Here is a 26,135-nt window from a genome sequence, read left to right on the forward strand (position 1 = left end):
GTTCACTGCAACTTTGAACTCCTGGGCTCAAGGGATCCTCCCGCCTTAGCCTCCCAAGTAGCTGGGACTACAGGAGCATGCTACCTCACCTGGCTAATTTTTTATTTTATGTAGAGATGGGGTCTCGCTTTGTCTCTCAGGCTGGTCTCAAACTCCTGGGCTGAGACAATCTTCCCTCTTGGGCCTCCCAAAAAGCACTGGGATTATAGGTGTTAGCCACCAAGCCCTGCCAGGTCCTCCCATCCCTCTAAACATTCCCTTCCTATGGTCTCCCCTCCTTCTTAGGTTTTGGTTCTATGAATGATACTGCTGTCTTTCCCAGGCAATTTTACATTTTTTCTCCCTGTGCCTCTTGACACTCAGTATCTAAGTCCTGTTGATCCCACTTTCACATTCTCCCTCTACTCTTCCACCATCATTGCCTCAGTTCTAGCCTTTGTTACCTCTCAATAGATTATTGTTAACAAATTTCCATATAGGACTTTCAACCTTCACTCACCACCATATAATCCAAACTATACACCACTGTCAAAATATTTTTTCTACAGAGATCATGCTATCTCCTGTTCAAATATTTTAGGCTGGGCGTGGTGACTCACGCCTGTAATCCCAGCACTTTGGGAGGCCAAGAAGGCCAAGATCACCTGAGGTCAGGAGTTCGACACCAGCCTGGCCAACATGGTGAAACCCCATCTCTACTAAAAATACAAAAAATTAGCCAGGCCTAGTGGTGCACGCATGTAACCCCAGCTACTCAGAGGCTGAGGCAGGAGAATTGCTTGAACCTAGGAGGCAGAGGGTGCAGTGAGCCAAGATCGCACCACTGCACTCCCATCTGGGAAGACATTCCTTTCCTTTAAAAACATAAAAATAAAAAATTCTGTAAGTCTTTACTTGCAAACCTCCATCTGGTCCCAACCTATCTAACAATAAAAATAACATTTATTAATGGCTAAGCACTTACTTGTATATCATCCCAACTTCAGGTGGCAGTAAAGCATGATAGTTATAAGCTCAGGCTCTGAAAGTAAGGCAGTTCCAGGTTCAACTGTCCCACTTAACGCTATTAACTCAAGAAAGTTCCTTTCCCTTTCTAAGCCTGTTTTCTCATCACCTATAAAAATGAGACAATAGTACCTAACTCATAAACGTTTAAGGACTAACTGAAGGAAGAAGAGACATGTTGAGCATAGTGTCTATCATATAAAGGCAAATAATTATAAATTGATTGATTCTACTCTCTAATCACCAAATGCCATTTCTCCCTTGAAATTACTGTTATCTTTAGCCAGATATTATGACTAAAGATTTCCTACAAAACAACCTGTGTTTTTCACCACCTTTGTTTTTCTTCTTTCCACTTAGAATTCCTTCTTCCCTCCAATTCCTCGAAGACATGCATATACAGTTTATAGCTCTGTTTTAAGGTCTTACGTCAAATATTATTTCTTCCATTAAGGCTTTATACATTTTACTTCACACTATTTAATTTACATCTTTTAAAACAATCATGTATTATTTTCTAATAATAAACATAAAAACAACAGTTCAAAAAAGAAACAAGATTCAAAGCAGCTCTCAAGTAAAAGGGTATGAGATTAAGACAGAGTGACAGTTCTAGAAAATTCTGCACGCTTGGACTTTGGGGAAACAGACTTCTTATATAATGAAAAATTATATGTCTGTTTTTATTATGTTATTATTTCCCAGAATAGTTATAATTTGCAAAAACGTGTGTGTCTAACCATAGTGTTCTCAAAATGTAGACCCTGATCTAGCAGCATCAGCATCACATGGAAATGTGTTAGAAATGTAAATCTTGAGTCCCACCCCAAACCTAATGAACCAAGTGATTCTAATGTGCTCTAAAGTTTGAGAGGCAGGGCCATACTAAAATAGTGCTGGCGGTTTATTTTATTTATTTTAATAAGTTTAAGTTCTTTTAGTCAAGTGTGAGGCTAAAACTAAAAACAGATTTTGAAAATCAATCTGGAAATCTATACAGTATACCGAATTGTCAGTGGAACCAAAACCACCATTGGCTTTGAAAAGCAATTAGCTGGCTGGGCATGGTGGCTCACACCTATAATCCCAGCACTTTGGGAGGTCCGAGGTGGGCGGATCACTTGAGGTCAGGAGTTCGAGACCAACCTGGCCAACATGGTGAAACCTCATCTCTACTAAAAATACAAAAAATTAGCTGGGTGTGGTGGTGCATGCCTATAATCCCAGCTACTTGAAAGGCTGAAGCAGGAGAATCACTTGAATCCGGGAGGTGGAGGTTGCAGTGAGCTGAGATCACGCCACTGCACTCCAGCCTGGGCGACAGAGAGAGACACGGTCTCAAACAAAAAAGAAAAAAAAAGAAAAGCAATTAGCTGCTAATTATGTGCTACTATAACTTTGTTCCCCTATTCCACAATCTTACAAACATCTGCTAATTTCAACATACATATACATCTGACCTATAAATAAGTTCATAAATTATGGACAGGATAGAGAACCTCAGACAACCAAAATGCTATTATAGTACAATAAGGTCATAAATGTTCAAATCAAAGAGTAACAATCAAGAAGGCACATGTGCTGGGCGTGGTGGCTCATGTCTGTAATCTCAACACTTTGGGAGGCCGAGGTAGGGCAAACGCTTCAGGCGAAAAATTTGAGACCAGCCTGGGAAACAGAGCGAGAGCCTGTCTTTAAAATATAATAATAAATTTAAAAATAAAAAAAAAAGAACGCACATCTAACGACAAAATCTTGAAAATCAGGCACCAATAATCTTGGTACTGCATAAAAATAAACAAATAAATAAACAGAAGACAACACTGAGAAACATAAAACATCCAGACATGCTGTGGGGAAAACAGATCAACAAATACATTCATGATACAGACAGTGCTTGAATTAAGATCAAAAGCTAAAATAACCTAAGGCTATTAGTAAACTTCCTAAATGATAACTACGAGGATGGAGAGATGGATGTGAAGCCCCTGTCCACTAGATATATACTTCCCTGCCTTTTAGTTTTATAGTCATGAAATCTGCAAACAAAAGCAAAGGAGAAAAGGCAGTCACAGCTATGACTACTACTCATTATTGTGTAGTAACATTTAAACAGCTTTTGACAGTTTACAAAATGCTTTTCAAACCCATCATCTCAAAGGTGTGTGTGCTCTGGAATAAAAGCTGATGCACAGGAACTTATGCTTAACACAGAAGACATACTCAAAGATTTGTCAGGCAGTCTCAGAAACCCAGAAGACATTGTTCCCCAAATTATTTATGACAATGATTCACTTAGGAAGATAAAAAGCATTGATTAAATAGCATTAAGTAGGGGATCCAGCAATGCCTTTATAATAAATTTAAAGATGTCCAGAGTACAAGTGGTTTGATGAAAATATTGTAAGAAAGAGACTTGCAGAAAACAAGCAAGCAACAACACATTGGCATAACAGAACCTTTTACATACCCACTTATTATGCAAAGATACAGGTTTATTGTGTAAAAGAAGAGGTAAATGACCAAAGCAAACTGAAATACTAAAACATTTTATGGGGGAACTTTCAGGAATTCAAGAAATCTTCTACTAAATATAATAATACTAAAAAAAGACATGAGACATAATAGTAGACTTCAGTCTACAGATATTTATGTAATTTTTTAAATGTGTCCTAATGCTTTTTTTTTTTTTTTTTTGAGACAGGGTCTAACTGTCATCACTCTGAGTACAGCGGCATGATCTCAGCTCACTGATCTCCCCAGCTCAAGTGATCCTCCCACTTTGGGCACCCTCCCTACTCCAACAGCTGGGACTACAGGCACGTGCCACCAGGCCTATTGTTTTTTAATTTTAATTTTTTTGTTTTGTTTTGTTTTCTGTAGAGATGAGGCCTCACTCAATTGCCCAGGCTGGTCTCAAACTCCTAGGCTCAAGTGATCCTCCTATCTTGGCCTCTCAAAGTGCTGGGATTACAGGTGTGAGCTACCATGCCCAGCCCCATTGATTTTAATCACAGTAAAGAATAAAAGTATCTGTTATTTTCTAGGCAAGAAGTTACTGCTCCTTAATATTCTACATCTTGTGAGATTAGTACAGATGATTCTTCGTCATAAGAATAGAGGCAGATACCTATTAGGTAAGACACAACAGCTTTACAAAATTTGATTTTCCTAAAGATCTTGATGAGTTGTCTTTAACTTTTTATTATGAAAACTTTCATATATTGGCCGGGCGTGCTGGCTCATGCCTGTAATCCCAGCACTTTGGGAGGCCGAGGCAGGCGGATCACGAGGTCAGAAGAATGAGACCAACCTGGCCAACATGGTGAAACCCCATCTCTACCAAAAATACAAAAAATTAGCTGGGCGTCGTGGCGGGTGTAATCTCAACTACTTGGGAGGCTGAGCCTGGAGAATCGCTTGAACCTGGGAGGCGGAGGTTGCAGTGAGCCAAAATCGTGCCACTGCACTCCAGCCTGGGCGACAGAGTGAGACAACATCTCAAAAAAGAAAAAAAAACTTCCATATATCAGCCAGGCATGGCGGCTTACGCCTGTAATCCCAGCACTTTGGGAGGCTAAGGCAGGCAGATCACTTGAGATCAGGAGTTCAAGACCAGCCTGGCCAATATGGCAAAACCCCATCTCTTACTAAAAATACAAACAGCCGGGCATGGTGGTGTATGCCTGTCTTGAGTAGTCCCAGCTACTCAAGAGGCTGAGGCAAGAGAATTGCTTGAACCTGGGAGATGGAGGTTGCAGTGAGCTGAGATCGTGCTCCTGCACCCCAGCCTGGGTGAAAGAGTGAATCTCCATCTAAAAAAAAAAAACAAAACCCATAGATGACAAATGCAGATAGACTAATACAATAAACTCCCATGTACCTACCAGCACAGCTTCAACAACCATCAGTATTTTGTTCTACTTTCTTCACCTATCCTCCTCTGCAGCATCTGACACTGTAACATCCCATCTTTGTGGATAATTTTCCCTTACAGTCTGTGACATTACTTTTCTCGTTCTTCTCCCTTTCTGACTACTCCTCCTGTTGTTCATCATCTTCTTCCTACTCACTGCTTATGCAATATGAGAAAAACAAAGAATCAAATGGAATTTTATAATCACTGCACTCTGTGGTTAAGACATGCCACTCACTACTTTAAAAGAAGAATCATCTCCTTTCCTAATTTTATCTGCTATTACCGATTTCCAGGATAACCAATAAGCAGTCTAAGTTAATTCACATAGCCCAAGGCTTTCAACACCTTTTAGATGAAGGGGGCCTGCCCCTCCATACCTGTGGGTATTTCTCGTCAGGTGGGGACGAGAGACTGAGAAAAGAACTAAGACACAGACACAAAGTACAGAGAAAGAACAGTGGGCCCAGGAGACCGGCGCTCAACGTGTGAAGACCCGCACCAGCGCTGGTCTCTGATTTCCCTTAGTATTTACTGATCACTATTTTTACTATCTTGGCGAGGGGAGTATGGCAGGGCAACAGGGTGATGGTGGGTAGAAGGTCAGCAGGGAAAAATGTGAGCAAAGGAATCTGTATCATGAATACGTTCAAGAAAAGGTACTGTGTCTGGATGTGCACATAGGCTAGATTTATGTTTCACTTTACACAAACATCTCACTGTAGCAAAGAGTAACAGAGCAGTATTGCTGCCAGCATATCTCGCCTCCAGCCACGGGGTGGTTTTCTTCTATCTCAGAATAGAACGAATGGTTGGCTTTATACCCCGACATTCCATTCCCAGGGACAAGCAGGAGACAGAAACCTTCCTCTTATCTCAACTGCAAAGAGGCCTCCCTCTTTCACTACTCCTCCTCAGCACAGACCCTTCACAGGTGTTGGGCTGGGGGGTGTAAGGTTTTTCCTTTCCCACGAGGCCGTATCTCAGGCTGTCTCAATGCGGGGAAACCTTGGACAATACCCAGGCTTTCTTGGGCAGAGGTCCCTGCGGCTTTCTGCAGCGCATTGCATCCGTGGTTAATCGAGAATGGAGAATGGCGATTACTTTTACCAGGCATACTGCCTGCAAACATATTGTTAACAAGGCACATCCTTCACAGACCTAAATCCACTAAACCTTGATTCAATACAGCACATGTTTCTGTGAGCACAGGGTTGGGGCTAAAGTTACAGATTAACAACATCTCAAAGCAGAACAATTTTTCTTAGTACAGATCAAAATGGAGTTTCTTATGTCTTCGTTTTCTACACAGACACAGTAACAAACTGATCTCTCTTTCCTTTCCCCACATTTAGGTCCAAACTTGAAGGCAGATAGGTACATGAAAGTGCTAAACCTGGGCTAAGAGCAAACAGCTGGTACAAAGCTCTGCCCCTTCTACTGAAGGCCCAGATGATACCATAGCTAGTGGTGACCTTCACATATGTGTAAAGCTCCTATCTCAGCTTTTCTGGAAAAGAAATTTAACAGCCCAATGATGGCTCTGAAGTTTAGAACGCTCTGCCTCTGAAAAGGTGCCAGTATATTTATTTTCTATAAGCTGAAGAAGTATCAACAATTTGGTTATCCCTAGCCCACTCCAGATAGCTGTAATCCGATAAGCTAAGAGTCTTCAATCTTTCACAAATATTTCCCTTCTTGAGTTCTGAATTCTTTCTGACACTCATTTATTCTTATATCATGAACCTGAAGTTTACACTAAAATGAATATTTAGGAAATCTATCTCTCTGCATTCTGTGGTAAGCAATCAGTGAATGCTTACCTTGTTTCATCCTTGGATCTGGAACCATCATCATTCTGAGAAGCACCTTTAACATCAAAGTTTAAACAGAAAATGAGTTTCAAGAGAGTAGTTTTCATGTTTTTTTTTTTTTTCTAAACATGCCATGTAAGCAAAGCCTTTTATTAAATCTTTGTAATAAAGAACATACTATAACTTAAATTCCAACATGACTTTAAAAGGAAAAATGTGATTTTCATGACTGCAAAAAAAGTCTACCAAAATTTTGTGCAAATGCTTAATAATTAATGGATAAGGGATGTTAATTACTAAAGGTATATTACTCATGTGCTACTATTCCTGTCTTTTTTTTGAAATATGTCTAACTCTAATTTAAACCTAGTGTTTTAACCATCTTTGTATCCCAAATATCTCATAAAAAAGTGCCAATCGCCAGCAGAATAAAATAGATTCCAGAAATAGAAAAACTCATAACGTCTCTCTTATGCAGGGGCCTGGAAAACAGCTTAAAAACTAGGAAAGCCACAAATGGGAATCCAAGTGGCCAAAAATTAATGCCACAATATTATTATTTTCTTCTTGCTTTATTGATGGAAAATATCCTTAGGATTCAATCAAGATCTTTTTACTGTAACAGTGTTGGAGGGGCCAGGTGCAACAGCTTACACCTGTAATCCCAGCATTTTGGGAGGCCAAGGTGGGCGAATCACCGCAGGTCAGGAGTTCAAGACCAGCCTGGCCTATATGGTAAAACCTGTCTCTACTAAAAATACAAGAATTAGCCAGGAGCGGTGGCAGGCACCTGCAATCCCAGCTACTTGGAAGGCTGAGGCAGGAGAATCGCTAGAACCCGGGAGGCAGAAGTTTCAGTGAGCCGAGATCGCGCCATTGCACTCCAGCCTGGGAGATAAGAGCAAAACTCCCATCTCAAAAAAAAAAAGTGTTGGAGGGAGGGTGCTAAAGGTACGTACATTTAAAGAAGCAAAAACAAATGGTAAACAGGGAAAGAGAAAGAAAAATTATCAAACGCGGAAACAAGAACTCAAGTTCAACCATCTAGGTCCATTTAGCAAAGGAACAATAGGCCCTGGATAGAATCATAGTTTAAAACAGTGAAATTATTACCATATTACAACAAAGCATAATTGGTGGATTAATTTTAAAAATACTGAGTCACCACTATACTATACCATACTTAGCAAAGTTGGTAAATGTCTCATCCAGTCTAGAAATATATTATCTTTAAAATAGTATGTGAATAAATGTTGTCTACACAATGGAATTATTACTATTTGGTAATAAAAGAGAACAAACTAACGAAACACAGTATATCATGGATGAACCTCAAAAACATTATGCTAAGCGAAAGAAGCCAGACACAAAAAACAGATATTTTATGATTCCATTTATACAAATGTCCAGAAAAAGATGAATTTTTAAAGATAAAAAAAGAGCCCGGGCGTGGTAGCTCACACCTGTAATCCCAGCACTTTGGGAGGCCAAGGTGGGCAGATTGCCTGAGGTCAGGAATTTGAGACCAGCCTGGCCAACACGGCGAAGATTCGTCTCTACTAAAAATACAAAAATTAGCTGAGCGTGGTGGCGGGCGCCTGTAGTCCCAACTACTCGGGAAGCTGAGGCAAGAGAATCACTTGAACCCGGGAGGCAGAGGTTGCAGTGAGCAGAGATTGCGCCACTGCACTCCAGCCTGGGCGACAGAGTGAGACTCCATCTCAAAACAAAAACAATTAGTGGTGGTTGCCTGTGGCTGACAGTGAGAAGGGAAGCTCCTGTCAACAGGCAAGAGGGATTTTACTGAGGGGATAAAAATGTTCTAAACCTAAATTACAGTGATAGTTGAATCCCTCACTTAAGTTACTAAACTTCATTAAGCTGTACACTCGAAATGGGTAAATTTTATGTTGTATAAAATACAACTCAATAAAGATGTTAACGTGGTAAAAAAAAAATGGTACAATGAAATACATTTTGGCTATAAAGGGTAAATTTCAGTTTAAGAATGTTTTAATATGGAATATAGTCCCCTAAAATGGCTTATGAATGGGACATAAATGAAATCAGAAAACCATAACAAAATATCCAGCATAAGTTACTAAAATGTGTCTATTAGTATTTCACTTTTCTCAAAATTAAGAAAACCATTAGGAATAATCCATTTAAGTCTACCATTATTTGCTACTTCTAAACTTTCTCACTACAGTGACAAAGAACAGTATTTTAATCACATGAGTTCTGAGGGCAGACTGCCTAGGTTTGTATCCTAGCTTTATCATGTACTTTGTGACCTTACAAAAGTACACTTGACTTCCTATACTTTTCCTGCATGTATAAAATGGGGATGACACCTACTTCATAGAGTATTTATAAGAATTAAACATGTAAACATTTAACACAGTGCTAGCACATATAAGCAGTCCATAAATAATAACTATTATTTCTCAAAATTTACATCTCATTAGGAAAGTATAAACAAGGGTCATTTTTCTTCAATGTATGTATTTTTTCTTGACAAAGGGTCTTGATGCATTGTTCAGGCTGGAGTACATTGGCATGGTCATAGCTCACTGCAGCCTCGACCTCTCAGGCTCAAGCAATCCTCCCACCTCAGCCTCCCAAAGTGGGAGGATGCATGGGTGCATGCCACCACAAAATCAGCTACATTTAAAAAAAATTTTTTTGAACACATGGAGTCTCACCATGTTGTCCATGCTGGTCTCAAACTCCTGGACTCAAGTGATCCTCCCGCCTTGGCCTCCCAAAGTGCTGGGATTACAGGTGTGAGCCACCATGCCTGGAATATTCACTCTTTTATTTCACTCCGATATAAAATGAAGCCATAACTATGAAATGCATGGCATAAATTATTTAGATCTTATCCTCTGCTTACAACCAGAGAATAGTTAACAACAACAACAAAAATCTAACACTTATACAATGAACGTCCAAGAAGAGAACAATGGTTGTTCTTAACCATTGCATTTTACAAATGTATTGCCCTTTAAAGGTATTCCCAATCCAAATTTCCTCAAGAAAATTCATCAGATTGCTAAATGCACATGTTTTACCCACAAGAAACTTTGGAAGATCTACAAAGATCTCTTCTACTCAGTAAGCTCGTCAAAATGACCTGCCCTCCCACCACAAAATAACTAGCTCCTAGATAAAGCAGTTTAACACATTGTTCCTATTTCTTGGGTGTCTAGCAATCTCAAAAACAAAAAAGTGAACTGAAGCCAGGTGTGGTGGTGAGCACCTGAAGTCCCAGCCACTTAAATAGCTGAGGCAGGAGGACTGCTTGAGGCCAGGAGTTCAAAGGTGCAGTGTGTTATGACCGTTCCTGTGAATAGCCACTGAGCTCTAGTATGGCAACACAGCGAGATCCTGTCTCAATAAGAAAAAAACCAAGTGAATAGACACAAGTACACAGTGAGCAAATGTGAAAAACTGGGTTATCCAGAGGGCCATTTTCAATCCTCAGATGGATTAGAAAGCCTTGGGCCAGCAGCAAACCTGGGGTGCTGAACCACGGCCTACCACATTAGGCTGGCAAGGGTCTGACCCATTTTACAAATACACATGTAGGAAATGAGGTGAAGTGTTCCCAGTTCAGTGGTACACCCTAGCAACTAGCAGAAGCAAAAAGAAATGTTCTCTGGGGCACAGAATCCCCAATGTAGGCCCTTAAGATTCCAACAGATTAAGATCAAATATAAACTTGCAATCGAAGAACAAATGCAAATGAAAACAAACCTCAATGAGGAAGAGACAAAAAACCATTTATATACCCAAGGATTTCAGACACTGGAATTATCAAATGGAGAACGTTAAAAAAAAAATCCTATGTATCAAAAAAAATTACAAGGAAGAAATGAGAAACTATCAAAACAAGCATCAGCAATTCTACTCCTAGGTATACATCCAAAAGAAATAAAAACATATTTCTACACAGAACCTTGTACACAAATGCTTACAGCAGCATTATTTATAATTCATAACAGCCAAATGGAAATAAGCCAAATGTCTATCAATGAATGAATGGATAAATAAATTGTGGCACATGTATACACAGTAGAATTATTATACAGCCATAAGAAGGAAGTACTGACACATTCTACAACTTGGATGAATCTCAAAGTCATTATGCTAAGTAAAGAACACAGACAAAAAAAGTCACATGATTCCTTTTATGTGATATATCCTGAATAGGCAAATCTATAGAGACAGAGAGCAGATTAGTAGTTGTCACGGCTTGGGAGAAGAAATAAATGGGTTTTTTTTTCTAAGGTGACAAAAGATCTGAAACTAGAGATAGATGGTGGATGTATATCATTGTGAATACACTAAACAACACTAAGGTGTACACTCTATATAACCGTTAATTGTATGTTATGTAAATTTCATCTCAGTTTAAAAAATCCTAACAAATAGCATATTTGAAGAAGCAATTAATACTGTAAAGCTGAAAATAAACATACCCCAGTAATTCTACTCTCAAGCATACACCCAACATAAACGTTAAATCTGTTTATTAATAAACATATGCAAAAATGTTCAATGTATCACTGTTCATATGGTTAAAAAAAAAAAAAAAGCTAAGCAAATGTCCTTTGATATAAAAATCTTAAAACCCGGTACATTCACTCAACAGATTACTATGCAGTAGTAAAAGTGAATGGCCTACAGACACAATTATATGACTAAATCTTAAAAGGCCTGTAGTCCCAGCTACTCAGGAGGCTGAGGCAGGAGAATGGCGTGAACCGGCCAGGCGGAGCTTGCAGCAAGCGGAGATAGTACCACTGCCCTCCAGCCTGGGCGACAGAGTGAGACTCCATCTCAAAAAAAGAAAAAGGCCACACTGAAAATTAGCTGGGTGTGGTGGTGGACGCCTGTAATCCCAGCTACTCGGGAGGCTGAGGTAGGACAATCGCCTGAACCCGGAAGGAGGTTGCAGTGAGCCGAGATCGCGCCACTGCACTCGAGCCGGGGCAACAGTGGAAGACTCCGTCACAAAAAAAAAAAAAAAATAAAAGAAAAAAAAAAAAAAACAGGCAACACTGATATTTTCATAGAGCTCAAGAGAAATGTACAAGTAATGCTTATGTATCACACATAGGATAAAACTTTTAAAGACCACAGAAATGATAAATTCAAAGTTCAGAATAGTGATTATCTCTAAAGGAAAGGAATGATATAGGAAGAAAAATACAGGTGGATGCAATGATATTGTTAATACTCTAATTCTTAAGCTGTGTGATAGTTTCAGGGATGCTCATTTTATTTTATATCTTACACATATTAAATATGAGAATATATACCAACATGCTTTGTAAATTGTAAAAATGAAGAACACAGTAGTCTTCACTGAAATTCACAATGACCATATCATAGCCTCAATACTTCAATTTTTAAAGTACCTCTCATAAAGTAAGACAAAAACATAACATACATGTTGAAAGGAGTTTTACAGGCGGGCGCGGTGGCTCATGCCTGTAATCCCAGCACTTTGGGAGGCCAAGGCACATTGGACCACCTGAGGTTGGGAATTCGAGACTAGCCTGACCAACATGGAGAAACTCCATTTCTACTAAAAATACAAAATTAGCCGGGCGTGGTGGTGCTTGCCTGTAATCCCAGCTACTTGGGAGGCTGAGGCAGGAGAATCGCTTGAACCCGAGAGATGGAGGTTGCGGTAAGCTGAGATCACGCCATTGCACTCCAGTCTGGGCAATAAGAGCGAAACTCCGTCTCACAAAAAAAAAAAAACAAAAAAGAAAGGAGTTTTACTACCTTTTGTGGGGAAGTAAATTATTTAATATTCTGAGCATACATAGACATATGTTCAAATGTAAGTCAAATTTTTAAAACTAACATTACAGCAAAGTTTATCTCTATAAAATAATTAGTTGGTACCCAGACCAGTTGAGATCTAGTAACTTCAAATAATATTTGGTAAAGCAAAAAATTTAGGCTAGTTTCTTAGAATTTATTATTCTAGTAAGAAACATTATCAATATATTCACATATGAAAATGGTTTACCCTAACGTTAAGCAGAACTACAAAAACTAGAGCCTAACACAACAAAGCATCAAAATTTAAAAAGAATGGAATGCATACAAGAACCAAAAGTCACATATTCCAAAAACTATCCCTAAATTAATTTTAAACACATCCAGAGTATACATGATAAAGAGTAAAGATCTCTACAAGACTATGTTCCTATTTTATAATCAGGAAGTTAAAAGTGGCCGGGAGTGGTGGTTCATGCCTATAAACACAGCACTTTGGCAGGCCGAAGCAGGAGGATTGCTTGACCTCAGGAGTTTGAGACCACCCTGGGCAACAGAGTGAGAACCTGTCTACAGAAAATACAAAAATTAGCTGGGTGTGCTTGAGTGCGCCTGTAGTCCTAGCTATTGAGGAGGCTGAGGTGGAAGGATCACTTGAGCCCAGGAGGCGGAGGTTGCAGTGAGCCAAGATGACACCACTGCACTCCAGCCTTGGCAAATGAATGAGACCCTGTCTCAAAAACAAAAAAAAAAAACAAAAAAAAACAAAAAAAAAACGTTGAAAGTAAAATCCATTTTTCTTTCTCTTTAGGAAAACTAGTTATTAGTCTTTGGCAATAATACTTTTCTGTGTTTCTTGTTAGAGGTCATAAATGGGAAGACAGATATTAAACAAGTCACCAAAAAAACCATCCCACAAAAAGAAAAAAAAAAGATGAATGAGAACCTCTGGCAGATATGAACTGCCCACACCTGATTTGTTACTTCAGATCTGTGGGCTATAAGAGTAAGTCAACCTTTAAAAAAAAAAAAAAAAAGCTAGGCCAGGCACGGTGGCTCATGCCTATAATCCCAGCACTTTGGGAGGCCGAGGCGGGTGGATCAACTGAGGTCCGGAGTTCGAGACCAGCCTGGCCAACCTGGCAAAACCCCGTCTCTACTAAAAATACAAAACTTAGCCAGGCATGGTGGCGCATGCCTGTCATCCCAGCTACTCGGGAGACTGAGGAAGGAGAATCACTTGAACCCGGGAGGCAGAGGTTGTACTGAGCCGAGATCGTGCCATTGCACTCCAGCCTGGGCAACAAGAGCGAAACTCGGTCTCAAAAGAAAGAAAAGAAAACAGTTATAACAATATACAATATAAAAGTTTTATGAATGTCATCTCTCAGTTTCACTTTCACTCCAAAAATACCTCATTTTTTAGCTTTGTTTGGACCTTTAGGGGGAAAAATACCTTATTGTACTCGCCTGCTTTTGGACCACAGTTGACTGTGGGTAATTAAAACCATAGCTAAGGGGAGGCCTACTGTACTTACAGACACATTTTTGGTTCTTTCTTTTTGGTGGATAAATTTTCTGAAAATGGCAGTTATATAAATAAACTTTTTCCAAGTGAAACAAAGTGTACTTGTTTTTTCTTTTTCTTTAAGTTTTATTTTAAAACTAGCTAGTTTTATATTCCCCTACTTTGAACTAGTTTAGTATCTCGCTACAAGTCTCGGTTCCATCTCTACTAAAACAAACAAAAAAACCACAAAATTAACTGGGCGTGGTGGTGCACACCTGTAATCCCAGCTACTCGGGAGACTGAGGCAGGAGAATCATTTGAACCCAGGAGGCGGAGGTTGCGGTGAGCCGAAATCGGGCCATTGCACTCCAGCCTGGACAACAAGAGCAAAACTCTGTCTTAAAAAAAAAAAAAAGGCCGGGCGCGGTGGCTCACGCTTGTAATCCCAGCACTTTGGGAGGCCGAGGCGGGCAGATCACGAGGTCAGGAGATCGAGACCACGGTGAAACCCCGTCTCTACTAAAAATACAAAAAAATTAGCCGGGCATGGTGGCGGGCGCCTGTAGTCCCAGCTACTCGGAGAGGCTGAGGCAGGAGAATGGCGTGAACCCGGGAGGCGGAGCTTGCAGTGAGCCGAGATCGCGCCACTGCACTCAAGCCTGGGTGACAGAGCAAGACTCCATCTCAAAAAAAAAAAAAAAAAAAAAAAAAAGGATTTAAAGTCATATTTAAACTCAACCACACACTGCTACAGACAATAAACTTTGTCTGCCATTGGCACAGTTGGCGGTGTGGCATCTAACCCATATTAACTGCCATAGCTGGCCTACAGAATAAATACTATATAAATCAACTCATTACTCATGGAGGCAAATGTGATTCAACTTCTATTTGGCTAATTTTTCAACTTATGTAAAAATACACATGTATTATTCATAGAAATAATACACTAAAAAGAAAATGTTTAAAGTGATCAATGTCTACTTTTTAAAAAGAAAAAAATCATTTCTTTCTTTCTTTTTTTTTTTTTCTTTTTTAAAGAAACAAGGTCTCACTCTGCCACCTAGGCTGGACCGCAGTGATGTGATTACGGCTCAGAGCAGCCTCAACCTCCAAGCTCAAGCAATCTTTCTGCCTCAGCCTCCCAAAGTGCTGGGATTAGAGGCGTGAGCCACCACACCAGCCAGAAAAAAACAATTTATTAATCTGAAAAAAAAATCAAAATAATTACATACAGCATACTACAATAGCTATTTTATTTAAGAATCATTAAAGATCTTAAAAAGGTAGTCACTTACTTTCTGAACATGTAGTTTCACCATTAGTAACAACTTCAGACTCTAACTGTAGCCCATCAAGACAAATTGACAAGTCTCCTATTGTCTCTGTTGGCTCTTTGTCACCTCCAAGCTGCAAAGTCACAACTACTTCCTCAACTGGAAGAAAATAAAGTTACAAAAAAATGGTCACTTTTTTCCCCTTTAAGGCATGTTAACTGTTAAAAATTAACTATTAAAAATGTGATGTCCAAGAAAATATAACTATATGTGCATATAAATCGTTTATGTTTCACCCAAGGTTTGAGCACTTTTGACACCAAAACACTGTATCTTTTAAAAAGGACAAAATATGCTCATGTTTCATATTCATGATGTAAAATAGTATCTCCATCGTTTATTATGTTCATTCCATCCTTGTAAGACTATAGTATAAAATGGGCTAGCATAAGAATAAAGATTATTTAGTAATATATACCTGAATTAAATTGAGTAAAAACATAATTTAAGGATAAATTATATCTAATAAGCCCTAAATGAGAAAATTTTTAGAAGTATGTTTTAGATAGTCGAGAGGTAGAAAAAATGTGTTTTAAAATCATGATATATTAATTAAAACAAGCTACACATATTTCTATATTATATAAATATACATGTACAAATAAAACCACAACCACATAAAATGAGGACATTTTAAAAAATAAGCATTTAAAGCTGGATGTGGTGATACCTGCCTATAGTCCCAGATACTCAAGAGGCTGAGGCAGGATAATCACTTGAGGCCAGGAGTTCAAAACCATACTGTGCTGCAATTGCACCTGTAAATAGCCACTGCACTCCAGCCAGGGAAACAGAGTGAGTCCTTGTCTCCCCATGTCCCTCCCAAAAAATAGCATCTGAAAAGGAAATCTGTAAAAATATTCATTTGATTTGTCTCTGAAGTGGGATTTTTATTTTTTTCTTTCATCTCTGCGCTATATTTTAGTTTTTCCACAATTAACTATGTATTACTTTACTAATATCTATTTACTAAGTAAAAAAATATTTACTAAAAATACTGAATCCAAAATAAATGGTCAAACCAAGGTTACTCAGAATACTTTCAATAGTGTAAAATTTTCTATCTGTTCACCCTATAACCAAGTAAAACTTAAAAGTATGAGAGAACACGAGTCATTATGCATGTTTGGCATATAAATTTCTTCCAGAAAAACAAACAGCTAAGTGCAATTTCTATTAGTCTTACATACATACGTTTCATATTGTTTGACTTTAATGTTTCATAAATATCTAATGCAGCAGTTCCCAACAAAACATCAGATTTCAGTGTCTGGTGACTCCACACACGAAAATGTAATTTACTCACAGGGGTAACGATACTAAAAGTGAAAAAAGCAGGAAAAAATATTATTTTTATTGAATATCACAATGAGATCCTAAATAAATTACAATTCAGTTTTAAAGTCTAAAGTCTTCTCACTGCACCCCTTACAGTTTACTATACAATCAATATTGGCCTATGTTCAGTAATCTTATGAAAATTATCTGAATGCTACATGCTTACATGGTCATTTTCACTTGTGGTTGAACTATAGAAGTAAATTCATACACATATTGTCAACAAAAGTAAAACTGCTTATCCTGCAACAAACTATTGGAAAACTAGTTTTACTTTAGTAGTACAGAAGAGTAACTTTACAAATTAAATCCTTATGTCAGTAGTTTATAGAGCTTGAGGTTATTTTATCTTTACAGTAACCCTATGAGATGGGAATTACCACTTCCTTCTTCAGACACAGAAACTGACATTCAGAGATAAAGCAAATTGCCGAAGGTCACACAGCCAGTAAGTAGCAGAACTGTAATTTGAATAAAATCCTGACATTAAACTTTATATTAAAAAGTTCCTCAAGTCAGCTACGATTTGAAGATTACATCACATACACCAAGCTTCACACTGCTAGAGGCAAGTTGCCCAGTCCAACTATCAAATATAGATTCACTCATACCTTGCTAAATGCTAATAAAGAATACTCTCTATAATGGTATTTCCAAAGTAACCTGGGAAATTTGAATTTGCAATACACATAGAATCAATGTTAGAGTCAAGGATCAGAAAGCTAGGAGCACTATATAATCTACCACAGTCCTATGGTTCAATGATATAAAGACAAATTCCAGAGATGTTTGAATTTCTCTATATCTCATTCTCTCTAATGTGATCAAGTTTGAGGGGACAAGAAACACTTTCCTCCTTTGAAGTCTACCTGTACCTATTACCACCACCATTTCAACAGCAATCGGTAGATTAAACAAACTAAAAATTCCACATTGCTCCTCTTCTTAGGGGGTACAATGTATTCATTCTTTTCAGAATTCTCAGATGCTACTTTCAAGAGAGCTCATACTATATATTATATTAGGAAAATCTTTCTCGGCCAGGTGCAATGGCTCACGCCTGTAATCCCAGCACTTTGGGAGGCCGAGGTGGGAGGATTATTTGAGGTCAGGAGCTTGAGACCAGCCTGGCCAACATGGTGAAACCCCGTCTCTACTAAAATCACAAAAAAAAATTAGTTGAGAGTGGTGGCGCATGCCTGTAATCCCAGCTACTCAACAGGCTGAGGCAGGAGACTTGCTTGAACCCAGGAGGCAGAGGTTGCAGTGAACAGAGATCGCGCCACTGCACTCCAGCCTGGGTGAGAGTGGAAAAAAAAAAATTATCTATTAGTCGGGGGGAGGGACAGCATTAGGAGATACACCTAATGCTAAATGACGAGTTAATGGGTGCAGGAAATCAACATGGCACATGGATACATATGTAACAAACCTGCACATTGTGCACATGTACCCTAAAACCCCAAAGTATAATAAAAAAAAAAAAAAAATTATCTATTAGTCAATTCAGAAATCATAATGGGGATGAAATAAAAGGCAAATAAATTTAACTTAACTATTTTTAATATGGAAGAAAGGTACATAAAGTATACTGTCAAAGATGATCAGTCTTAATTGTTTCAATTCAATTCTCAACAGCAGTCTGGAAAGCCTGCTACACAACAATGAAAGTGATAAAATTCCAGGCCAATTTGCTGCAACTTAAAAATTCAGGAAAATAACTTGATTTGTAAGTTCCCCAAATGTTTGTGATCAAGAACAGCACTACGACACAGAACTACAAAGAGAGTTTCTTTTTTCTTAACTTTTAAATCACTAAGGAGTTCATGACATTAACAGCTTAAGAGCCTCCAAGTACATATCAAGTAAGCACTCAAAGCAGTTGGAGGAAATTAGGTGACCATCTAATTCAACTGAACATCTCTGGCCATCATGGAGGCTGCGACTTTTTATAGATTCCACTTGGTAAAGGAAAAAATATATATGAGACGAGAACTCGCTACTTTGCCCTGGTTAATCTCGAACTCCTCCTGGACTAAAGCACCTTATCCTCCCACCTTATCCTCCCAAGTAGCTGGGATTACAAACATGTGCAATCATTCCCAGCCTCATGTGTTTTCTTGAAATTTTTATTAATATATTGTTTCATTTTGACTCAATCTACAATGAGCCATTAATTAAAAACAGAAAGCCTAAGAAACATTTATGTTGAAATAAACACAGATGAGAAACATTGGAATGATATGGGCCTCAAGATGATCTTCCATAAATTCTTTTTTTTTTTTTTCTCTTTTTTGAGACGGAGTTTCACTATTGTCACCCCGGCTGGAATGCAATGGCACGATCTCAGTTCACTGCAACCTGCAACCTCCGCCTACCAGGTTCAACCAATTCTCCTGTCCCAGCCTCCCGAGTAGCTGGGATTACAGGCACCCACCACCACGCCCGGCTAATTTTTGTACTTTTAGTAGAGACGGGGTTTCACCACGTTGGTCAGGCTGGTCTCGAACTCCTGACCTCAGGTGATCCTCCCGCCTTGGCCTCCCAAACTGCTGGGATTACAGGAGTGAGCCACCATGCCTGGCCAAATCATTCTTTTTCTTTGTTTTGTTTGTCTTTTTGTAGAGACAGGGTCTCACTACGTTGCCCAGGCTAGAGTTCAGTGGCAATTCACAGGAGCAATCATAGCAAACTGCACCTTTGAACTCCTGGCCTCACACAATCCTCCTGGCTCAGTCTCCCAAAGAGTTGAGATTACAGGTGTGAGCCACCACACCTGGCTCCATGTGTTTTCTTCTATTTTAATTTTAAAAATTAAAATTAACCTTCAATGGGTGTCAATATCTTAGATTATAATGCCAACATTTAGGGCTTTGTGTTAAAACTGAGCTATATCCTACTTCTATGAATCTATACTACAGATATAAACACCAACATACAAAGATATATGCACATGGATGTATCTGCAACGCTGCCTAATAGCACAACATTAGAAGCCAACTAATCAATACAAAACTATTAAAATATAGTCCACCCATATTAAGGAATATTGCAAAGCTATATAAGGGATGCAAGATCCATATGTACTCAGGTAGAGAGATCACCATGATATTAGTGCTAAGTACAAAAAGAAAGTTGTAGAATAAAATGTATAGTAGTAGTCCCAGCTACTTGAGAGAAAGGCTGAGATGGGAAGACTGCTTGAGCCGGGGAGGTTGAGAGCACTCTGGACAACATAACAACACCCCATCTCATTCAAAAAATAAGTAAGTATAGTATAACTGGCACCGTAATTTAAAATACTAAAAAACTGGCCAGGCACAGTGATGTATGCCTGTGGTCCCAGCTACTTGGGAGGCTGAGGCAGGAGGATCTCTTGAGGCCAGGAGTTCAAGGCTGCTGTGAGCTATGATAGCGCCACTATACTCCAGCTTGGGTGACAGGGTGAGACCCTATCTCAAAATAAAGAAAAAACTAACTAAAACACTATTTTTAAAAATTAAGTTAAAAAACAGAGGCGGGGGAAGTGCTCATAATCCCTTAATTCAACCCAAAGTTAATAAAAGTGCTGCCAGAAATCTTTTTAGGTCCGTGACCATGGGCTCTCTTCAGCTATTGTTCAGTGACAAGAGCAATATCATCACCAACTAAACTAGAGAAGGTAAAGCCAAAGGGAGTGACTATAAAAACAGCTATCTAAAGAGAAACAAAAAAGCAGACCAGAAGGAGTCCTAGGAAAAAGAAAAAAAAAAAAAAGAGAGAAAGGAGGAACAAAAAAAAAAAACCAAAGTGAGAAACATTTTTTTAATTGTATTTCCAATCATCTACTAAACAAAACATACTATAGAAAAATACTTCCAAACTTACACTGTAAGGGGTTGCTTCCACTTGGGACTGTTTGTGTTGTTGCATTTTTCTGTCTTCTTTGACTGTCCATCTACTGTGACCTCTACGTAAGGACTTGGTCCAAACCAATTCTTCTTATTTTCCTTAAGTTTTGCTGAGATGACTATGTAAAAGAAATGAAAAATATTTCAATAGTTGAGATGTTAATTCACTCATGAAATCAATTTAACTTCATAATTAGGCAGATTTACTAAATTTACTCAGAGAAGCAGTTTTGCTCTAAAATATTACCAATTTTATTCACTCATAACCTTTGTACTTACTCCCATCCTAGTAAATAAATATAGAGGTTCCCCGTACCATCAACCCAGATTCCCATCAGTAGAATTCCATGGTATCAAAAGCCCAGAACTCAGATCAATTAAAAAGTACACATATGGGCCAGGTTCAGTGGCTTACACCTCTAATCCCAGAACTTTGGGAGGCTGAGGCAAGAGGATTGCCTAAGCTCAGTAGTTCAAGACCAATCTAGAGAACATAGCGAGACCTCATCTCTCCTAAAAATCAAAAAAATTAGCTGGGCATAGTGGCATGTGCCAATAGTCCCAGCTACTTGGGAGGCTGAGGGAAGAGAATCATTTGAGTCCAGGAGGTCAAGGCTTCAATGAGCTATGATTGTGCAACAGCTTGGGCAACAGGAGGAAAAATTTAAAAAGTACACATATGGCTGGGCAGGGTGGCTTGCACCTGTAATCTCAGCTACAAAGGTGGCTGAGCAGGAGGATTGCTTGAGCCTAGGTGTTTAAGACCTGCCTGGGCAGCACGGCAAGACCATATCCCAAAACAAACAAAATGTATGCATTGACAAACATGGTTAACAAACATCTGAATGCCTACCATGTGTCAGATACTGCTCAAAACTCTGTCCCTAAAGCAATTAACAGTAAAGAAAAGGATCTGGCTTTCAAGGAGATTATATTCTAATTAAAGTATTTATGATGAAAAACAGGCTGATGTGACAGAACATGACTTGGTAATAAGGAAGGCCTTTGAGAAGACTTTTAAGCAACCATCCAAATGACAAGGAGCCAGCCATGTGAAGACTAGAGGTGGGAATAAGACAGCATTCCAGACAGAGGCAAATGAGTATGGCATATCTGAGGGAAAGTATAGCAAGCACAGGAAGGAATGGTAAATGAAGGGAGATAAGCTTTGTATGGGAGCTTTATAAGCCAAGATAAAGAATTTGCAGCTGGACGCAGTGGCTTACACCTGTAATCCCAGCACTTTGGGAAGCTGAGGCGGGTGGATCACCTGAGGTCATGAGTTTAAGACCAGCCTGGCCAACATGGCGAAACCTCGTCTCTACTAAAAAAATTCAAAAATTAGCCAGGTGTGGTGGCGGGCACCTGTAATCCCAGCTACTCAGGAGGCTGAGGCAGGAGAATTGCTTGAACCCGGGAGGTGGAAGTTGCAGTGAGCCGAGATTATGCCACTGCACTCCAGCCTGGGCGACAGAGTGAGACTACGTATAAAAAATAATAATAATAATTTAGATTTTATTCTGTGTGTTGGAAAGCCAATGGAAGAATAAGAATTACAAAGATTTTTTTTAACATCTCGTATTATCTAAGCAAGAGCTTCCTATATTGTGCATCTTGAGATACAAACTCCTTAGCCTTCACCCTTTAGTTACCTTTGCCATAAAACAGCTTTGTCCAAGCCCCTTAGAGGGTATAACAAGTAGAAATCTAGCAGAGCACCCCATGATTTCCACAGGTGGCAACTCATTGCTCCCTCATAGATGAGGTAACTACGATCAAGGAAGTACTCCACCACCCAGGTTATCTACTCTACCACCCAGGTGATCTACTCCACCACCCAGGTGATCTACTCCAGCAGCAAAGTTCAGAGAATGCCAATGCTCATCAAAGTTAAGGAACCCTTGGAGTTGTCAGAGGAGTTTATATAGTAGCTACTTAAGAAGCTTAATATAGCCAGGTGCAGTGGCTCACGCCTGTAATCCCAGCACTTTGGGAGGCTGAGACGGGCAGATCACGAGGTCAGGAGATCGAGACCATCCTGGTTAACACGGTGAAACCCCGTCTCTACTAAATATACAAAAAATTAGCTGGGCGTGGTGGCGGGCGCCTGTAGTCCCAGCTACTCGGGAGGCTGAGGCAGGAGAACGGCATGAACCTGGGAGGCGGAGCTTGCAGGGAGCCGAGATCGCGCCACTGCACTCCAGCCTGGGTGACAGAGCAAGATTCCATCTCAAAAAAAAAAAAGAAGAAGAAGAAAAAGAAACTTAATATATAGTCCAAAGTCTGGGTATCCAAGCAGGCATAGTCCCAGGTGGTGGCCCTGAAACTCTGACTTTATATATATCAAATACTTCCATCCTTTTAGGCTTACGTGCCTTTTTGCTGGCATTCAAGCCAGCTACAGAATGACTGACTGAAGAAAAAGAAGAGTTGCAAGAGAAGGCTAGACAAATAGACAAGATCAAGTATGGTGGTTCACACTTATAATCCCAGCACTTTGGGAGGCTGAGGCAGGAAGATCACTTGAGGCCCAGGAGTTTGAACAAAGCCTGGTCAACATAGTGAGACCCCCATCTCTACAAAAGATAATTTTAAAAATTAGCCAGGCATGATGGTGTGCACCTGTAGTCCCAGCTGCTGGGGAGAGGCTGAGGCAGGAGGATTGCTTGAGCCTGGGAGGTCAAGGCTGCAGTGAGCTGTGATTGCACCACTGCAATCCAGCCTGGGCAACAGAGCAAAACTGTGTCTCCAAAAAAAAAAAGGTTGTTTCAGATGCTGAGACATCTAAGTGGAAACATGAAATAGAAAGCCTTTTTCAGAATAAAAAATATTCAAGTGGGGACCAGAGCTATCTCTGATTAAAATGTAATAGGCCAGGCACATAATACCAGCACTTTGGGAGACCCAGGCAGGAGGATCACTTGAGCCCAGGAATTTAAGACCAGCCTGGACAACATAGTGAGACCACATCTCTATTAAAAAATAATAAAAAAAAGTACAATTAAAGCTCTAGTGCTTAATATAGAGCCAAATTTAATCACAGGATTACACAGAAAAACATAAAATTTCTACTTTTAATACATTTCTGGTCTAAGAAAAGGTGAAATAGCCCAAACAATTATACATACACTCATTATATTTCAGGGCCTCTTGTGGCACTCTGAAACTGATTAAACCTAGAACAAAGAGCAATGCAGGGCTGACAGGAAGGAAATGATCTGCCCCTGGTAGGGCTTTCTAGGATTCAAACTTTTTTTTTTTCTTTTTTTTTTTTTTTGAGACAGAGTTTCGCTCTTGTTGCCCAGGCTAGAGTGCAATGGCGCGATCTTAGCTCATTGCAAACTCCGCCTGCCAGGTTCAAGTGATTCTCCTGCCTCAGCCTCCCAAGCAGCTGAGGTTACAGGCATGCGCCACCACACCCAGCTAATTTTTGTATTTTTAGTAGAGACGGGGTTTCACCATGTTGATCAGGCTGGTGTCAAACTCTTGACCTCAGGTGATCCACTTGCCTCAGCCTCTCAAAGTGTTGGGATTACAGGCGTGAGCCACTGTGCCCAGCTGGATTCAAATTTGTGAAAGCAATTTTGCTACATAATCCTACCAAACCCCACTGAAACCTTTTTTTTTTTTTTTTTGAGACAGGGTCTGGTTCTGTCACCCAGGCTGGAGAACAGTGGCACAATCTCAGGTCACTGCAACCACCTCTACCTCCTGGGCTCAATCCATCCTCCCACCTCAGCCTCCCAAGTGGCTGGGACTACAGGTGCATGCCACCACATCCAGGAAATTTTTGTATTTTTTTCTGGTAGAGACAAGCTTTTGCCATGTTGCCCAAGTTGGTCTTGTACTCCTGGGCTCAAGAGATCCACTTACCTAGGCCTACCAAAGTGGTGGAATTACAGGCATGAGCCACCAGGCCTGGCCTAACAAACTTTACATGGGGGCGGAGGGGCACCAATTGTTAGTATTTACCATGTGCCTGCACGTAAATGTCATTTCAATATCAATACCTATTCTGCGAAACAGGTATTACTGTCCTAATTTTTACACATAAAAAGAGAAGCAGCCGAACGTGGTGGCTCATGCCTGTAATCCCAGCACTTTGGAAGTCTGAGTCAAAAGGATCAACTGAGGTCAGGAGCCAGCTTGACAAACATGGTGAAACCCCGTCTCTACTAAAAATACAAAAATTAGCCAGACATGGTGGCAGGTGCCTGTAATCCCAGCTACTCAGGAGGCTGAGGCAGGAGAATCACTGGAACCCAGGAGGCAGAGGTTGTAGTGAGCTGAGATCACACCATTGCACTCCAGCCTGGGTGACAAGAGTGAAACTCCGTCACAAAAAAAAAAAAAAAGACAGAAGCTCTGTGGAATTTAAAAATTTGCTCAAGGGTCACATTGCAAAACCTGGACAGGAGAAATTATTTCAGTATCCAAATCTCAAAGTCTAGATTGAACAAAACCTTGTGTTATAGTCATAATATTACAAATATAAAATAAATCAATGTACTACTTTCTGAAAACTAAAGTCCCATAGTAAATTAAACAAAAAAATAAAAAACTATACATTATAAACTGGAAGAAAAAGGACCAGAAAAATGTCAGTCTCATCTGACACCTGGGCTACTATAAGAGGCCTCTAAACAACTGTTTTTACTCTCACTTCTCCAATCCAACCCCTCACAGCCACCAGAATTATTTTCCTAAAATAGACGTGATCATGTCATTACTTAAATGATTCTTCATTGCCTGAAAAATGAAGTTTAAACTCTTATGGGGCATTCTACCTTGCTTAGTATGCAGCTATAACTTACCCTTCCAGCCTCCTACTAAAACAAATCTTACCAAAGCTCTATATTCTAGCCACCCTTAGTTATTTGCTGTTCCTCACATGGGCCATGTACTTTCATTCCTCTACACATGCTGCTCCCTCTACTCAGAATGATCCTTTTTCCTTTTATAACCATTAAAATTCGATTTCTTGAGAGACAAACGTCCCCCCTCTCTTTGACTGAAGGCTTCTTTAATCCTAAGAAGTTAACTTATTTCCACCTCCATGCTTCCAGAGTATTTCCATATTTACGTATGGCTCCATCAGCTTTTCATTTGGTCTTACTAGTTTTTACTTGTTTAACTCACCCTGTGAGCCTCTTGATTGCACAGATATAGCCAATCTTTACAATTTCTGGAGCACTCTGGGATTTAATCTGAGAGGTATTTAATACATATGTTGAACCAAATGATTATTAGTCATGGTAGAAAACAAGTTTCCCTGCTTTCTAGTCTCTGTCTCTCTGCTTTATTATAATTACTTGCTGGCTATCTCACTCTCCCATGCTTGTGTTCTCTCTCTCTCTCACACACATACCCACATACTAATGCAAATAGTTTTCATGGCTTAAACTAATGTTCCTCTGATCCTTCTGTTCTGAAGGTCAGTGCTTTGAACTGATTTCAGTTCTTCAGTGTATCTCTCTGATACAACATAAACATTTTACAATACAAATACAAGAAAAGAATGGATCC

The 26,135-nt window shown here is 39.6% G+C and overlaps 1 protein-coding gene across 3 annotated transcripts in view; it reads right to left on the minus strand.

Moving 5' to 3' along the window:
- The window catches only part of ITCH (itchy E3 ubiquitin protein ligase), a 143,967-nt gene that overhangs the window by 80,308 nt on the left and 37,524 nt on the right, over nt 1-26,135 (minus strand). For all 3 annotated transcript variants that reach the window (XM_003273541.4, XM_030825515.1, XM_030825516.1), the window contains 4 exons: nt 20,587-20,728; nt 16,576-16,700; nt 15,343-15,480; nt 6,745-6,790 (listed from right to left, as the gene is read on the minus strand). In XM_003273541.4, coding sequence (XP_003273589.1) covers nt 6,745-6,790; nt 15,343-15,480; nt 16,576-16,700; nt 20,587-20,728 — 451 coding nt within the window. The remainder of the gene's footprint in view (nt 1-6,744; nt 6,791-15,342; nt 15,481-16,575; nt 16,701-20,586; nt 20,729-26,135) is intronic.

The sequence above is a fragment of the Nomascus leucogenys genome, chromosome 13, assembly GCF_006542625.1.
Source record: "Nomascus leucogenys isolate Asia chromosome 13, Asia_NLE_v1, whole genome shotgun sequence".
Taxonomy (NCBI): domain Eukaryota; kingdom Metazoa; phylum Chordata; class Mammalia; order Primates; family Hylobatidae; genus Nomascus; species Nomascus leucogenys.